The sequence below is a fragment of the Buteo buteo genome, chromosome 18, assembly GCF_964188355.1.
Source record: "Buteo buteo chromosome 18, bButBut1.hap1.1, whole genome shotgun sequence".
Lineage (NCBI taxonomy): Eukaryota > Metazoa > Chordata > Aves > Accipitriformes > Accipitridae > Buteo > Buteo buteo.
In genome coordinates this window covers 19,401,508-19,419,900 of record NC_134188.1, presented here as the reverse complement: position 1 = coordinate 19,419,900, position 18,393 = coordinate 19,401,508, and the positions used below count along the sequence as shown (strand labels likewise).

The 18,393-nt window shown below is 41.2% G+C and overlaps 1 protein-coding gene across 2 annotated transcripts in view; it reads left to right on the top strand.

Annotated features, from left to right (window-relative positions):
• Positions 1 to 18,393, top strand: part of FAT3 (FAT atypical cadherin 3) — a 331,100-nt gene that overhangs the window by 273,646 nt on the left and 39,061 nt on the right. For both annotated transcript variants that reach the window (XM_075050110.1, XM_075050109.1), the window contains exons 13-18: positions 1,915 to 2,304; positions 4,845 to 5,059; positions 5,725 to 5,862; positions 8,524 to 8,667; positions 9,217 to 9,414; positions 11,908 to 12,706. In XM_075050110.1, coding sequence (XP_074906211.1) covers positions 1,915 to 2,304; positions 4,845 to 5,059; positions 5,725 to 5,862; positions 8,524 to 8,667; positions 9,217 to 9,414; positions 11,908 to 12,706 — 1,884 coding nt within the window. The remainder of the gene's footprint in view (positions 1 to 1,914; positions 2,305 to 4,844; positions 5,060 to 5,724; positions 5,863 to 8,523; positions 8,668 to 9,216; positions 9,415 to 11,907; positions 12,707 to 18,393) is intronic.

Genomic DNA, 18,393 nt, shown 5'->3' with positions numbered 1-18,393 from the left:
CTCTGAATCAGGCAAAATCCCCTTTTCCAGCATTCCCAGAGATCAGTTCTAATTACTAGCTTATTAATTGTTCTGGTCAGGTCTGTCCCTTTTTGTAAGTGGAAGTTCAGGGAGGATTTCTAGCAGAAGGAGATCCTCCCCTGCTGGAAATGTAGACACACCTCCAGCCATTCAGTCCCTCAAAACCTTCCACTTTCCGGAGGGTTTTACGCCTTTTTCACTTTTGCCAGTTTGGTTGATGGTCAGCTGATGGAGCATTTGGATGCATGTATAAAGGGGCTAAGTGAAGGGGTGAGCATGGTCTCCAGCAGACTCTAGGGTATTCAGAGTCTAGGTGTTTCAGCACGTGAAAGAGTCTCTGACTAGTTCGTGGGCTGAGCTCAGTTCCTCGTCTGTAGGACAGGAGTCACCTCCTTGGCTGCCTTGCCGGTTTTGCCAAAGGAGGGCCTATGTTTTTTTTCACATTTGAGATGCCATGGTGAATAGAGAGGTTCTGCTGTGATAAAACAAAACAAAACAAAACAAAACAAAACTGGTTCATTGCAATATTGGCATTTAAAATTTAAAATTTTATTTTAAAGACATTTGAACGTTTGAAATATACTCTGGTGTCTCAAGCACTGTGTAAAAACTTTATTCCCTGAAGAGGCCAAACAGTAATTCCTAATGCTCTCCAAGTAGGGTCTGGCGCTCTGTAGTTGCTCTAGCTTTTAGGTGCGTGTGATTGAACAAAGAGTCTCCCAGCTCCCCCTTGTGTGGATGCTCTACTCCTGCTACGTCAAGCAGAAAACAACTGTGATTTGTGCTGCTTTTGATCAGACATTTCTACAATGCTTTGCTGCTGGAAAGCAGAATAATACTGTCACAAATTTTAAATTAACAAAATATGCCTAGAAGGGATTGGTAGCTCTTGTTCGTCTGATTAATGTCAGGCTTGTAAAGTCTGTTCTCCAACAAAAAGGGCAGCAAATGTTCAAGTGAGAGATGTTAAAAACAGAGACTTTCCATTTCAGTGGATCTTTGTGTTTCAGTTATAATCTCTTAGTGAAGCACCCAGGACCAAATCACAAAATCAACCAGCATCAAGGGATTTGAATTAGGTTGTATCTGTGTTCACTTTTAATTAGATTTGAAATGGCTATCCCACTGTAGTGCAGCAGGCAACCAAGTCAGTACCGCCCCTCAGGCCTTATTACTGACAACAACCTTAGCATAGATCTGCATAGTCAGCAGCTGGGTGGATAGGTGTTATGTATTGGGAAATACAGGCAGGATTTGAAAAACATAGGATAGCTTTCGTACAACTAGATTTTTGCTCTCAAACTGGGGGAGTGGGGGACTTTCCTTTCTAAAGTGTCCATATTCTGGCAGGAGTTTTTTGATGCAGCTTTTGTCTAACAGGTATCGTCTTATCATAATATTTTGCTGCTCAACAGTGGAATCAAGGCAGCACTGGTAGCAAGTACATTCTGTGCCACCTGATGTATTTTTATGGGTTTATTTTTCCCTTATGTACATTTCTATTCCTTCAAGATGTGCTCTGAGACATTTCCAATTTCAGCATTCTGCCTGTCTCATCTAATTCAATTGTAAGCTTTTCTGGGCAAGGACCATATCTGGAGTCTGCTTTCCAGTTTCATTACACAGCAGTTCTGCAAAGTGATCTTTTAAAAAAGTATCATGATGAAGGAACTTAACTTATCCATGGGGATTTAACATGTGAGAAGAGCATGTCCTGATCTCCCAAACTTTCAGCAATACCATACCCACAGGCACTCCTACCTCCATGTGCTCCACCCCCATTGGAAATAATCAGTGTGACAGCAGATTTTTGCTTAGGGCTTCTGTTAAATGGGAAGAGGTTGTTCTTTACTTTATTTCACTTTATCATTTTCACATTTGCTTCTCTTTCAGGTGTGAACAGAAAAGTTACCTATTCCCTGGCAGACTCCGCAGATGGTTACTTCTCAGTTGACCGGTCATCAGGAATCATTATTTTGGAGCATCCACTTGATAGAGAGCTTCAGTCTTCCTATAACATCAGTGTGAAGGCCTCAGATCAGAGCATTGTGCTGACCTTGTCCTCTTTTGCCACTGTTACCATTACAGTGCTAGACATTAATGACAACCCCCCTGTGTTTGAAAGAAGAGATTATCTTGTTACAGTACCTGAAGACACCTCTCCTGGCACTGAGGTCCTTTCTGTTTTTGCTACAAGCCAAGACATTGGTACTAATGCTGAGATTGCCTATCTCATCAGATCAGGGAATGAGAAAGGGAAGTTCAGGATTAACTCAAAAACAGGTTTGTAAAGTGGCTCTTACTTGTAATGCAAAATGAAAGCATCAGAAAAATGTGAGTGCTTTGGGGAAGGCTCTTGGATGAAAAAAATTTCAAGAGCAAAGACTCAGAGCTTGTCAATGTGGAATTAGCTGCACAGTTAAAAACCAATTTTAGGTTGGAGAGTGATGTAAATTACAGTCACACTCAGCTGCCCCAGCTTGAGTGGAGAATACTTTTCTCCATTAGTATGTCCGTTGAAGTCAATGTAGATGTGACAACCCATTAGCCAAACTGTGCAACCCTTACAGTTCTGAACACTTGCAATGTTTACCTGCTTACCAGCTGAGTACAGCCTCAACAGTCTGGACCTTAGCAAGCATCAGACAGCACTATCAGGAACAAATAGCTGGCAGTCCTAATGTGATTGCTGTTTATACAACTGTATGCAACTTCACTGGCTTAGGTGGCTCCTGATTTGTGTTGTCTGACAGTTGACTTCAGCCATGGTTTGGGTTTTTTTTTTGTTGCTGTTATACATCACAAATTTTGAAAACGTACTGCTGCTTCTCTTTAAGAAATACTAAGAAAAGCTACCTTATTGGTGCAAATGGCTCGTTTTCTTTGGATTTCCTTAGTGGGATATATTCTTTATCCTTACTGAGGTTTTAATCCATCAACAGTAAGCTATGATTCTTCCGTGCTTCCCATTATTCTCATAATATTCAGGATGACCAGTACAAATCTGCCACCAGAGCTTCAGTGCAAAACAATCTTGATTTTGAAAGCTGAAGGTAACACTTGTTTGAGTGCAGCTGTAATAACCAGTAACCTAGAAAATCTCAAAATGATGCATTGTGTCATTTATATTACTGTGTGCAAAAATCTCTCTCCGCTCTGTGGAGGCCACTGCCTTGCATGTAAGGGACTTAACATAATTGTGTGTTGTCTGTTATCTTCAAAACATTGATTAGTGCTAACAAAATTTAAACGTAAATACACCTAGACAGCAATACTTAACTTCACATTTGACAATGAAGCCAAGGAGATAAATCAATAAAAACCCATAATAAAGCTTAATCACACAGGGAAAAAAAAAAACTATTTATTATTCATTAATGTGTGACAGCTCCATTATTATCGGTTTAGAGGCAGGAGCTCAGTTTCCAGACAGCCGGGTGCTGATGTAGCATGCCTGATCAAGGCTTGAAAAATAATGCCCTTCACACCATTTATCAGTGGGAACTCTCTGCTAGCCACTTGGAAGCTTCTCTTCAGGGCTTCTGCTTCCAGCAAGTCATGCTGAAAGGTAGGATTCATTTGGAGAGAGCTCAGATGAGATTAAGAAGAATGATCCAAGGTCTGTAAAATGTGGCTTACCAGAAAAGACTGAAGGAATTGAGACTATTTAAGCTAGCAAAGAAAAGGCATGCTGTTAGTATTCAAGCCTGTAAAAAGTAACTACGAAGAGGAGGGGAATAAACTGTTTTCCATGCCCATTCATGAGAAAAGAAGTTGTGAATGGGTTTAAATTGCATTTGGATTATTTTATTTAAATGATAGAAAGAAAATCCTAACTGTAATGATTATTAAGTACTGAAATACATTTCCCAAGAAGGTTAGGAAACTGATGTTGTTGGAGGTTTATATGAACATTAGAGATGAGTACATTCAAGAATGATGAGGTTAGCTGACCTGTGTTGGGCAGCAGTTGGACTAAATGACCTTTAAGCCCCATACATCCTTGCTCCTGATGGGTCTATATTGAAAAGGATTTGGCTTCCCAAGGTTGAGGATTTGCTTGTAAGTCTTTCCTGCCATGCCCAGTATTACCTCCTTCAAGGCATCGCTAGTAATCTGTGCACAGCCCACTCCCCCCTTCTTGTTAAGGTTATGGGTACATGGGAAACAAGGGGAGAGTTTGCATTAAAAATCGTTTCTATCCTAGAGGGGGTCTGGGTGCATGGAGTGAGTCAAGTTACAGAGGATCTTGGTTTTGATTGTGTGGTGAGGGAACCCAAAATTTATAAACTTAGTTGAGTGGGGAAGTCCCTGTTTAATCACATAAATGATAGACAACTGATTTCTCAAAGGTATTCATACCCTGTTCATTTGTATTTAATTCATGAGAAGTTAATTACATGGGAGTGAATTTCTGTTTAGTTATCAGGGCTTATTTCCAGAGTTGGCATTCAATTCTCCCATAGGCTCTGTGCATAAGCCCAGGCAAATGGGTGGATAGGGCCCCCACTTCTCCGTCTACAATACTCATATAATAAAAGCTATTTTCATGAGAAACCATTCATTGCTTCATGCCTTGTGAAGGTCCTTTCTGCAGAGGCAACCCAAGTGCAATTAGCATCATTCTTTAAGCAAATGACAGCAGTAGAAACCTGACCAAATATTTTTATTGGATTGGGCAGTGTTACAGTTAGAACAACATATTTTGTATATGTGCCATGGTGATAAATAGCATGCTGTATTGTTTACTACAGTCAAATCCCTTAGTCCATAGCATTATTTGTTTTTCGCTGGCTGTTGACGTTCCCTCCCTTGCTTCAAAGGAGTGATTTCCATTTTTGAAGCTTTGGATTATGAATCGTGTAAGGATTTCTACTTAGTAGTGGAAGCAAAAGATGGAGGTACTCCAGCCCTGAGCGCCGTTACGACTGTGAACGTAAACGTGACAGATGTTAATGACAATGCACCAAAATTCAGCCAGGAGGTCTACAGCGCAGTCATCAGCGAGGACGCCGCCATCGGTGATTCGGTGATTATGGTGAGTGAGGCCATGGGTGGCATTTAGGTGACATGAAGCCCTCTGCCACATGACCTTTAATAAAATACTGCTGCACTGGTTAATAATGACAACTACTGCATCTTGAATCACCCAAACTGTTCTCTAGCCAATACTCTGCATCAGCTACTGCTTTCCAGGCTGCTGCCAGTTTCCCCCCAAAAGAAAGTAGTATTAGTACCAACTGTTGCTTTTTAACCCTGATATGCTGCCAAAGAGCAATGGCATGTTTAAGGCATTGCGTTTCATGGGTCAGCTAGAAACAAGTGGGTTTTATTGGAAAGGCAGAATTCAACTTTTCAGCGACATACATAGTATTTGTGTAGCCTGGCATGCAGTGTGCCATACCCAAACCTCATAATACTCTCATCTTGGAACTTGTGGATGCAGAAAGAAAGCCTTGTTTGGAATATTAAGATTAAAATATTGTGTATTTTTAAGGCTAAAATTCTGAAAAGGTCCAAGGGGAGCCTCCTATCAAAAACTGATTGGCTTGGTGCTTGGCTTGATGCTGTAGAGGTGTGGATTTCAGATGTAACTAGTCTGATGGAACATGAAGTCTTACTTTTTGGGGTGTTGAGCCATTAATATATCATACAGATGGCTTAATATTTGTTTTGCTAATTTTCACTCTTCTCTCAAAAAAGTTGATAGCAGAAGATCTGGACAGTCCTTCCAATGGCCAGATTCATTTTTCCATAGTGAATGGGGATCGAGACAATGAATTTTCGGTTGATCCTGTTTTGGGACTCGTGAAGGTTAAAAAGAAATTGGATAGAGAAAGGGTAAGACATGTGGGACTTCTTAACTTACAATGACTTACAGATGTGTATTGATCTCAACTCCGCTGCTAGCTTGTTTTGAAGAAGCTTCTTTTATACTCTGCAATGATCAGCCTAAGATGCTCCAATAGGTCTTTCTAATGTTGTTCCACTTCTTCCCACGCCAACCCTATCCCCAATCCTATCTACCAGCCAACTGCTCTGCTAGCATTCCCATCCTGCACTAACACAGCTGAGGCCAGATCAGGGAAAAAAGCAACCCCAAATTTCTCCTGTGGTGCCACCGGCAGCTGTTGCTGTGTTAATGAGCTGCCTCCTCTCTCCTGCGCGTGCAAGCACACACGTGCAGCGGTGTGTGCGATGGGGCGATTACGACATACTCCAGATTGTGGCACCAAGCACCGAGCTGAGACCTCAGCCATTAATTAGCGCTCTGCAAAACATGTCACTGGGGAGGTGATGTTATGAAGTGGCCAGGCTGTACCAAAAGTGAAAGAGTGCTTCATTAAACAGATTCTGCTGCTTTGTTTGCTCACTAGATTATTTATTCAGGGTGATTTATCACCATTTTGCCATAGCTAGCAATTAGCAGCTTTTGGAAAAAAACAAACAAATACAGGTGCCTGTGCTACTAGCAGAGCAGGAGAGCGCTACATGGCTTCAAAAGTCTTTGCAACACATAAAGAAATCCATGCCTCCTGCCTCTGAGCAATGCGTCCACAAAACTGGGGAAGCTGATTGCTATCCTCGGAATGTGGGCTCAGCTGGAAAAGCTCTACTGGAAGCAGGGCTACTGCTTAAAGCAGTGGCAAATATCCTTTCTGTATTATCACAAAGGCAGGATTAAATTGTCAGTGTTTGGTGGCAGAATGACTTTACTGCAGACTGTCGAGGACAGGGAAGTAACAATGGCTGTGCAGATTACAAATTTGCTGTGATATATTTCTTTTAAATGACATAGGCTTAATTTCTTAATATGATTTTATTTAGTTTCTGAAGTGCATCTGCATTCAGACACACACATTCACCGTCACCGGCACGTGCATGTTTAATGCCAGGTCTGTTAGAACTGCATTTCCAAAGTTTCCCTTGGTTAAAATAAGCTGAGATATTGTCTTTTTCTTTGCTTCCTTGGCACATTTCCTAGACACAGGTGTTTCTGACCCCTTCAGGGAAAATGATACGTGATGCCCTGTCTGCTGTAGATGCCCAAAGGCTGTGCTGAGTCCCAGGTTTCAGTGGTTTAAGGAAACTCATTTGCAGAGCTGTAATCACACAGAAACCATGACTTTTGCCATCTACCTTTCTGGATACATTGAAATGAAAACAAACACGCACAAAATTTGGGAAAGATCCCACAAAACTGTCAGTCTTGTCTTTAGCTAGCAGTAGAAATTACAGCTCAAAAGGGGGGGGGGGGGAAGATTAATTCTCTGCCTCAGTTTCTTGACTTTCCATACTTCAGGATTATTCCTCCCTCCTGTGTCACTATGCCCCCACCAAATCACAGTCTTTCTCCTCCCTACAACCCCTCCAAAAAAACTGTTGCCTTTTTCTTTAGGTTGAGCCCACATCCCAGAAGAGCCCCCTTGTTTCATACACTTAGCCTGGACTCCTCCCTCTTACCCAAATTACTTTTATCTTTCAAATGGCTTTTGATTTCCTCCCACCCTGAAAAAGCCCCTTTAACATTACGTTGTTCCCTTCTGCAGGGGCATGCTTTTCCCCTTTCCAGCCCCGCACAGAGAGGCTGGAGTGGGGTGTTTTACCTGGCGCGTGTTTTGCCCTTTGCTCGCTCCCCCATAGAAGGATTCGCAGGCAGACGTGTCAGCAGCTTCCCCTGGGGAGCAGGAAGCGATATACATTAAAAAGCAGTTGTAAGACCTAAGGAAGCCAACATAAGGATGCAGTTCATAAAATCAAACTGTCATCCATAAGCTGTGCGTAGACAGAGCTTTTGCAAATTGTCACATACTCTCACACCTCACACATGGGCACATATGTGCGTAGAGGGCCCATGGGTGATGCACTGAACTGCCCACACCCTGTTGAGTAGTTTGTGTCTGTTGCAAACACGTAGGCTCATAAAACCCTTATCTTCTACTGAATGGTGGATAATATCCTGTTGCTACAGAGACTGTTGTCCTTAGTAGTCCCAAATGTTTCCCAGTGTGTTTAAGCCAACTGCCTGTGAATTTTTTCTTGGTACTCCATCACCATGTTAGAAACACTGTGTGTCAAACTGAGGTTGGCTCTAATAAGCAATTTATATAATATCCTGGAAACCAACTGTCAGATAAATAGAATCAGGTCACATATCCCAGGTGACACCTAGGAGAGATGAAAATGTTAGCAACAGTAGTAATGGCTGAGTTTGGATATTATCTGTCGTTTATTTTTTGTCTGCCCCTTTGTTTCAGGAATGCATCATCTGATACAGTTATTTTAATACAGTGAAGCTGTTATGTTTATTGATAGCCTTATAAAACAGAAGTTGGGACACAGTGTGGCAATAAACAGGATAATGTTATACTAAGGGCAGGGAAGGTAATGAGGCCAAACAGCTTTCCGTAGAATATGGTAGGTGGTGCACTAGATGTAAAGAACATGAGTTAAAATTTAGGACCGCTTTCACCATGATTTAATGTTTTCACCTTTTTGCAGATATCTGGTTATTCATTAGTTATCCAGGCAAGAGACAGCGGCAGCCCTCCTTTGTCTTCATCTGTGACGGTCAATGTGGACATTTCCGACGTAAACGATAATAGCCCTGTATTTACTCCAGCTAACTATACAGCTGTAATTCAAGTAAGTTTATCCTCCACATCAAAAACTTCTCTGACTTTTAAAATACAAAAGCATTTGGTTTCAGTTAAGTAGCTTTTGATGATTTATCTGCAAAAGATGTATCAAGTGATCTTATTTAAAGGAAAGTATAAACATGTCTTTCTTAAGTCTTTGGTAAGTTTCTGTTTGCTAAGGGTCCTTAACCTCAGCATCCGTCACACGTTTTACCATTCATCCCCGGTGCGCCAGGTACTCTGGCCTCAAAAAGTCTGAGCTGGGATGAGTTCGCACTTCTTTACACCGTGCTCAGTGTGCAAGTCTTAATGGTTAGTCAGGGCTGCTCAGATACGGTACCAGCAGAGCTCATCGGTCCCTGGAGATGTGGGAGGTACCTACATCTCTGCTCCAGTCCATGGGGCAGAAGTGGTGTCAAATAAATGCTGCTTGTGAAATGCTGTCTTGGGCAAAGAGCATTCAGTTGAATATTCTCGATAGCGAAATGTGGTATTTTATGATTGTGATATGTATCATTTTAATCTTTTTCTTTATACGCTGTGTATATGTGTAAAGGAAAATAAACCAGTGGGGACAAGCATTTTGCAGCTGGTAGTGACAGACAAAGACTCTTTTCACAATGGCCCCCCTTTTACCTTCACCATCCTCACCGGCAATGAAGAGGAGGAGTTTACGCTGGACCCTCACGGCGTCTTGAGATCTGCAGTCATCTTCAAGCACATGGTCGCAACTGAATATGTGCTCTGTGTGCAGGTACAGCTTGATTTTTGCATCTGCACAGAAACAAAAACCCTCGTAGTGGTAGGTCATCTGTACATTGCCTGTATGGGTTGGTTTCAACTGACTGTATTCTATGAGTAAATACCATGCATTCCAGTTCACAAGTGCACAACGTGGTATATTTCCTTTGATGTCCTTAAACCTAATTTCATATAAATATAAATAGGTAGCCAGCCACCTTTCCAATTTCCTCCGCATGAAATGAATTTTCTGAGCAGCGGCCGTTATGATTTAAGATTTTCATCTTTTTTTTTTTCTGTAGCTAAGCGAGGAAAATAAGCAAAAATGCATTATATACATATAAATACACCGCAGAACGAGTGACAGCAAAATATTGTTCTAGGAAGGAAAATCACTTCTGCTTTTAAGTCATAAATTTAATCATAAATTTTTGGAAGCCTACCAAGAATTCATGAAATCACATTTCCAAGGTCAACTTAGCTTTTAAAGAATGTGAAAATAAGACATACAATAGAAGTCCAGCTCAAACTTAGCTTTAGAGTCATTGTTGAGGAACTTTGTAACCAGGGTAATTTTGATTACAAAAAATTGTAAATCCCAAAGTAATTTGTCCACATTGCTCAGGCCTGCCAGAGAAAATGTAGTAGGGTTCAGTAAATATGCAAGTCTAGGGAATGAACTATGCTTCTTCATTGAAATGGACGTGGTCCTAGAAGCTAAGTCTGAAAAGCAGGCTTCCTCCACTTGCTTTGCTGGAGTTGATTTCTCTAAATACAGCCTGTCTGCTCCCTTACAAGCACATTTAATGCTGTTCATAGCAGTAACATCCTTAGTTAGTTACAGTTCCAAAAATATAATCCCTGATGCTAATTAACAGTTCAGATTGAAATAAGGTTTTACAAGTTTGTCATTTAATATCCCTGAAACCTACTTTTTGAACCTTGTAGGAAAATAAAAACCCCTCACCTTTCATTCTTACCATGCCTTCATCCTAAAATACCCTGTTTTCAGGGCAATTTGCTAACCAGAGTTCCAGTATAGCCAAAATTGGGCATGAGAATTAAATTTAAGCAGCATCCTCTGGCTATGTAGATCCAAATATGTCATATAAATGTAATATTACACAGACCGCAATGTCTGAGATGCACCAACATATTCAGAAAACCACGCTGTTGGATTGTGGAGGCCTAATTCCTCCCAGTATTATTTTCTTTAGGGATTTCTGCAGTGAAAACATATTTTATAGCTTCCTGCTGTGTATAGACCATAGAAATGTTTCTTTCCATTCATATGTGCCAGAGTGCTGCTTCCTCCTTTCCACCATCAGGTTCCTCCTCTATGTTAGGTTTATTAAAAAGTAATGTTAAAATTTAAAGTAGAATGGGATGTAATCTCTGTGCATGTACGTGTGTGTGTATGTGTGTGCACATATACATAAAATCTTTTTTCGAATCCACCCAGCCCTATTAGGAGTGAGGATGAATGATCTTTAGAGTGTCTTAGAGTACTAATCCTTTCCTACTATTGTCCATATTAATGTTGCCATCCCGCCTTTTTTTTTCTTCAGCTTGTAAATTTTCCTCCCCATGTCCAAATACAAAGATCTTTGAATGTGTGCTACATCTCTGCCCAGTGACAGTTTAGTCTTCTGTTCTCTGGAGCAAAGAAATGTGTGGAGCAGTATATCTTAATACTGACTTCAATGAAACATTTTTCTTAGTGCAGGAAAGGACACTGATTCGAGTTTGCACACCTTTCTGTCAAGATGGCCTTGGGTTTTTTTGTCATCCTTGCTCTTTTAGTCTATAAAAGAGTGCAAATGATGCTATCATACGTGCTCTGGGTCATGCAGTCATCTGTCCAAGTGCAGTGCTGCTCTCATATGTTAGCATTGGTAACAGCACAAGCACCCTATTTCATTTTTGGACGGTGATAAATTTTATTTATTTCAAGCATGTTTCTTGATTGCTTCAGGTAGAGTAGTACACAGCAATGTTAGAAAAACTCTGAACTCCCTCGCATCCACACAAACTAAGCAGCATCTGAAACACTTTGGGGCCCACCAAACAATGCAGAAATTGAGGCTGGCATTTCACTGGGCTTCAGTCTCTTTTCCAACGCAGAAGTGAGCCTAAACTCCGTTCGGTGCAGAATATACCACATTCAAATGGCTCAGTTGTGAAGAGGACAAGTGATAGCTGTGGGATCCTGGGAACATTTCAGTTTGAGTAATGAGACATTCTGCTGACACATTTCTCTCTTCAATCCACTTAGATGAGGTATCTATGCTTCCCTAAAGGGTTTGTAAATTCTGCTACTAGAAATGGCTGAGATGTTTCCTTACATATGTATTTTGCAAATGCATTTGGGAAGTTCTTTTGAGAGGTCTTCAGAATTAGTGATGCTGTGAAAATATATATAGCAAGAAGTTATGGTTGTTGGCTGTGTTATATGTGTGTTTTATTTTGGTTTTTTTGTTTGTTTTTTTTTTCTAAATTACATTAGGCAAAAGACTCTGGGAAGCCTCAGCAGGTTTCCCACACCTACGTTCAGGTGAGGGTTATTGAAGAGAGCATTCACAAACCAACTGCCATTCCACTGGAGATTTTCATTGTCACCATGGAAGATGATTTTCCTGGGGGAGTCATTGGGAAAATTCATGCCACAGATCAGGATGTGTACGACGTCCTCACATATACACTAAAATCAGAGCAGAAAAGTTTGTTCAAAGTCAACAGCCACGATGGAAAGATCATCGCCCTTGGAGGGCTCGATAACGGCAAGTATGTCCTGAATGTCTCTGTCAGTGATGGCCGGTTCCAGGTACCCATCGACGTTGTGGTCCACGTTGAGCAATTGCTACAAGAAATGCTGCAGAACACAGTCACCATCCGTTTTGAGAACGTTTCCCCGGAAGACTTCGTGGGCCTTCACATGCACGGGTTCAGGCGTACCTTGCGAAACGCAGTGCTCTCTCAAAAACAAGACAGCCTACACATCATCAGTATTCAGCCGGTGGCAGGCAGCAATCAGCTTGACATGCTGTTTGCGGTTCAGATGCACAACAGCGGTTTCTATAAGCCCGCCTATTTGATTCAGAAGCTTACCAATGCAAGGAGACACTTGGAAAATGTGATTCGTATTTCTGCTATCTTGGAGAAGAATTGCTCTGGTCTGGATTGTCAGGAACAGCACTGTGAGCAAAGTCTATCTATTGATTCACATTCCCTGATGACCTATAGCACGGCACGAATTAGTTTCGTGTGCCCCCGCTTTTACAGGAATGTGCGCTGCATGTGCAATGGTGAGTACCGCTCCCTCTTCCCCTCCCATCTTTACACATTATGCGATAGGATCGGTTTTATTCCTCTGATGCAGATTAGAAGGGGCATTTCAATTCAGTCCGTTAAAGCACAGCTGGCTGATGTGTTGTGGGAATTGATTTCTCAGGCTCAGGAAGAATTGTTCGTGTTTACTGATGTAAATGGAAGTTGATGAACTTTGGCCTTTTACGACAAAGACCGCTTTCCTGGAGGCTCCATAATCAGAGCCATCAACCAACTTCCAGGGGAGGGGAAGGAAGGGGAGAGGAAGAGAGAGGAGAAGGAGGGATATGGTTTCCCACCCCCTCGGTGCCACTGCTGGAATAAACCTGGAGCGTGACCGTAGCAGAACAGCCTGGTCTGCCGCGATGCACCAGCAGTCCCCAAGGAAAAGGACCCCTGACCTAAGCAGTGCAGGTGGAAAGCCCTTTTCCAGTCCCATTTTTGCCGAGACGCATGGAAACCAATGAGGTATTTTATTAAGTAACTGCAAGCAAGCGCTCTTCCTGACCTTTAATGCTACAGTAGGTGACAGGGAGGGGTTTTGGCTGGGTTTCAGGCTCTTCCACGTTGTGACAGAGATTTCATATGGGCATATATGACAGATAGACTTGAGAGCCAATCTTCCTTATGATTCTGCACTTGAAGTATAAAACCTCAGGCAGTTATAATAATAGTTCTGTTTCTTTTGTTTGCCAGGCTATTTGCTCCTCATTCCACTTCATTTAAGAGTGGAGAAAAAAGCTGCTGTAAAATCAATACATCTAAGTCTCCCTCATCTTAAGCACACATGCACAAATACACACACAGAGAGCGGTACAAGAATTCAGCAGTCATGTCTCTCGGTAACCAACCTTTGTTTCTGCAGCAGTCAGCAGGACTTCGTGTCTTACCATCAACTTCAGAGGGGATGAAAATAGGCATAAATTGCATAAAACTTAACCAGAAATCATTGTCTCCTGGGGCACGTGAATAATAATGCCATAGAAGTTCAGTTCTGTAAAAATATCAGAATTCTGTATCTGAGGTATTTTCATGTACATTCAAGAGCAGACTATCTGGACAATTTTTAAGTAATAGCATTATAAGTCTCAAACAGATGTATCTATTATAACACTAGTCAGCATTTTGTTACATATGAAAGGCTCTGAAATAAAGGATTTTCACAGGTTTAAAAGGGACAATGCTGCAATACCTTCCAGACGAGTCCAGGATCCAGTGCAGGAGCCCTACCTGCAAAACACTTTTATATTCTCTAAGTCATAGCTTTGTCTCATTTTTGTACCAAGAAATCACAAATCCTCATCTCCATGGGGATAGTGATAGCCCTCACTGTCAGAAATTGGTTTTCTGGCAGCCAAAATTTTCACTGTTTATAATTTCATTTCACTACTTATTAAAGTCAATAATGATATATTATTCCCTTCAGATACTAACAGTAAGTGGATCTGCCTCGTAATCCCTTAGCTTAACTCCAAAAAAAAGGACTTTGCAGTGCAGTACAGTTCTCATCCAGCAGCTCTCTCCCTTTTCCTCCCTGCACAGCAAGTTTGCACTGGAAGCACAAAAATTCAGCTGGGGCAGCGATTTCCAGATTTTTCTGTCATGTTCCAGTCAATCCTCAAAATGTACGGCAGGCTGCCGGAAAGGCAGGGTGGTTTTGCAGACCGACTGTGGTCCCTGGTCTCCGGACCATTTACCGTGGCCTGAAGACTTGCTGGGTGGGAACACTTGCAACAGGCGGCTTGTCCTGGTCCAGCCCGAAAGCTGGATGGGCTCCCACAGCTCCCGTTCGAGGCACTAGGTGCTGATTCCCCATGGGTGATCCACAAGACTTGGGATGGGGTCGTGCATGTGCAATCCGCCACCCAGTCTGTAACAAAAAAGTGTCCAGAGCTGCTAATTTAAGTCTAGCTACCAGAGAGGTGAAAGCCTTGGTGCCTCTTACTTGCACAGAGATAAGAGATCTTGTGGGAAGTAAAAAAACCCCATGCTTTGCTCTTCTCCACGTTAGTTAATATTTCAGCCTCTTCTACTGTTTTTAATTAAAGGAGCCACAAGAAATGTCTTGGTATTTAGGTAAATACACAGACACACACTGTGTTTTACCACATAGGAGGTAACACAGACTTCTGAGGGAATATTAATTAGAGAATGTATGCATAGTTTTGCTTTCATGAAGGCTAAAGACTGGGCCCAGTAAGAGAGTTAGAAAAATGCAAATACTTCTTTGATCAGTAGTTCTTGTACACGCACATAAATGCAGCAAGTCAGGAAAAAGCACACAAAATACTAGAATAAATGTATTTTGGCTTGTTTAACAAGAGAGCATTAGCAAGATATTATCAGTATAATAAAAGTATTATACTTCTTTTGTTACTAGGATAGTTTCATGATCCAGTCCAGTAAATATTAATAGCTTGAATTATGACAAAGCCATTAAAATATTGCATATGTTTCCAGAGATCTGATTTGATTATGACCCAGAAAGCTTGGGTTTGAACTAATTCACTCATTCTTGAAATATGTATCATACTTGGAGTGTTTTTCCCACTGGCAGATGTCACAGATATGCACAATTTATGCATGCCAGCTGTGCATAACTTACCTAGATTACCTTTGTGAGCAAACGGAGTTACCTAACGTGAAAATGCAGGGAGACTGTAAAAGCAGGCAGTGGGTGAACTTCAGAGGTTCAGCAGCTCAGTTCTGGAAGGGTAAGTTCGAAAGTTCAGGTGCATCAATCTAAGCCTTTAAAATCAATAAAATTGAACTAAAGAGTTTTCCAATAACAGACTGTCTCCTTAGATTTCTGGCTCATCTGCTTGTGTTTGTATGAAAAATATTGTACCAAACTGGGGTTTGTTGCAGTGTGGCTATAGGGGCTATGCAATAGCCAATCTCCCATCACATGACGTGAGGGTATGCAAACATCTGTCAGTGCTTGTGGGAAATAAAGATAGGAGGACCGGCATAAATATATTTGTGTAAAACAGTTCTCATGACATTCTAATTTTTCAGAAGCAAAAATCTATTCCATATTTTTATTTTTTCATGATGCAAAATAATTCTTTTGTGTTGAGACAAAGGTGCAGGGAAGAAGCAGGTTTTGTTGGGACTACTTTGCTATAGAGTTGTTCTGCATTATAATCTTTCAAAAGTGAGGTTACATTAATATGTTTATGGGAGAGGGCTCAATTGAAATCATCTTGACAAATGTGGGTGTATATCTACATCTGAGCTGGTCACTCCAGGTCCCATTTGCAGACAGTGGAAAGAATGAGGTATTTTTAATGATGTGATACATCTCTCCCTAGATGTCTAAAATCAGTCAGATGAATCATGCCCTAAAGTTAGATGAGATGAATTCCATTTCAAGTGTTTAATATGGTTCTGGCTTAATAGTTTGAAAGAATTTTTCTAATAGACCCAGAAGTGTTCAGCAAAAGTGCAGGCACTCACATCCGCGTTATTTAATCAAGTGAATAGCAGCCTTGGTCCACTTTCTCATGAAACCAGGCAATTCAGACTTTATGGAGCCACTTCTAGCATTTTGTGAATGTTCTGACAGAAGGAAATCATAGACTGTGATGATCTGCTATTAATATAGGACCTAATCCTCAGAGGTGGTTTGTGTCCTCAGCTCAACAGAGCACACGCTGCCTCTTAAAGAGTCCTGGGTGTTTTGCGGGATTGGGCATCAGGAACCCCATTCCTATGGGTACAACACTGCTTTTCCCATTTTCAGGAAGCACACAGGTACTAATGAGCCTCGAGTTGTCCTGTCATGGTAGCCAGGAAGATTGAAGAAGGTGGCGTCCTGTCTGTGCTTGGGAGCAAAGAACTGCAGATAAATTTGATAGATTTGATTTGGCTGTAGTCCTTTTAACATTGCACTTGTGTAAGGAGAGGTGTTTCTCCCTGTGAATATCCCCCGTTTTAAGGCCCATGCTGACAACCCACAATCTCATATAAAACGTGGGAGAGCTAAAGCGTGAAGTGGGGGCATGACTGTAGAATTGGGGCAAGTGGGAATTGCTGTCTATCACTTAAGGGGTCTTAAGGGAAGCTGTGATCAAGGAGTGGATGGAAGAGGTCAAATGTCTCAGTTCTTCTAAAACTGGGAGAGAATCTGATTCACTAGGACATACTGCGTGACACAAAGTTTTCCAGGGGCACTTGACCTAACTGAAACCCATGGCTGACTCGTGCAGAAAGAAGTTTGTGGTATCTGCACTGTGATACGTATACAGTAAGCATTGCTTACAATACCTGGTCACCATGCTCCAAAAATAAGAACAAACTGCAGCTCATGAGTTGACAGTCTTCCCTCTCCACTAAACTAGTGATGAGGTTGTTTAAAAGTAACAGTTTGGAGTTTGCTTTACATGCTTTCTGAGACCCTGGCCTTCAGGAGTCACCTTTCAAGCTTTCTTCTGCAAGCAAGAGAAACAGACTCTTTTTTTAATATTCATGCAGATTCAGGAGAATGGGCTTACAGAAAAATAAAAAAAAAAAAAAAAATATCACGAGGCTCAAGTTAAAATTGTTGAAGCACTCAATTTTCAAAATATATTTACATTCCTGGAAGTGATCCTTCTTTGGAGAGGCAGGAATTAAATAAATGTCTCATTTTGCAATGGAAGAATGTTTTCTTCCTCAGTATACTAGTAGGGAGATTGTAATACTTTTACCTTCTTTTAGAGAATTAAACGGAAGATGATCTCTCAAAATCAAGTGGGTCTATTCCACCTTTTCCTGCCATGCACTGGTTGATGCTAGCTCATGTGTCTATGACACCTTGTAGAGAACAGCTTTATTAATACTAATGTGAGTTTCAAGGGAATGCCATGGATTATCTGGACTTGCCTACAGAAAAAAATGATCAGTTCAAATCTGTATGTCTTGAATCTCTTCTTGGATGATAAATAGACTGCTCTTTGGAGTGGAAATGCAACATTAGAATAATTTTATTCAAACTCAGGCTGTAAATCTTTGATGTGGACAACATAACCTTGAACAATTTCACAATTTTGCTCCACATAGTTGTGAAATTAGCCTGAAAATGCATGTTAGCTAGGGAAATGCAATAATGCAGATTTGTAGCTTAGGTTCTTACAACCATACAGACAGGCGTAAAGCATTTCTTCTCCCTAGTCTGACAATTTTAAAAATTTTGTGACAGCTATGAAATCCTGCTGCAGCAGGATGAATAAAAAGTTGATTTTCTTGTTATCTACTTGATACTAGAAGAACTATTCTTGGCCTGCCAGGATAAGCAGTTCTTTAGTGTATCTCCACAGTTACACTAAATATGTTAGATCCTTTCCATACAGTTTTTGACTGTGGAGGGATGACTCTGAAGTACAAATCAGAGTTTGAATCAGCTAAAAAAACTGGCAGAGATGGATAACGAAGGAAGCTATTGCTTTATTGCTTCATGTCAAAGATACACTCATAGGTTAGGGAATGTGAAAATTTGCGGAGCCACATTTGGAAATCTCAGTGCCGCTTTCTGCTGCACACTGACGAGCTGTGGGGCTTTTGTCCAAATGACTTGTCTGTCAGCTACGCAGACGCTCACTTGAATTACAGCTTCACAAAAGGTTTAAGTGTGTTCGGAGAAGAGATACACTCTGCATACAGCAGAATGCTGTGTATTTGTCAC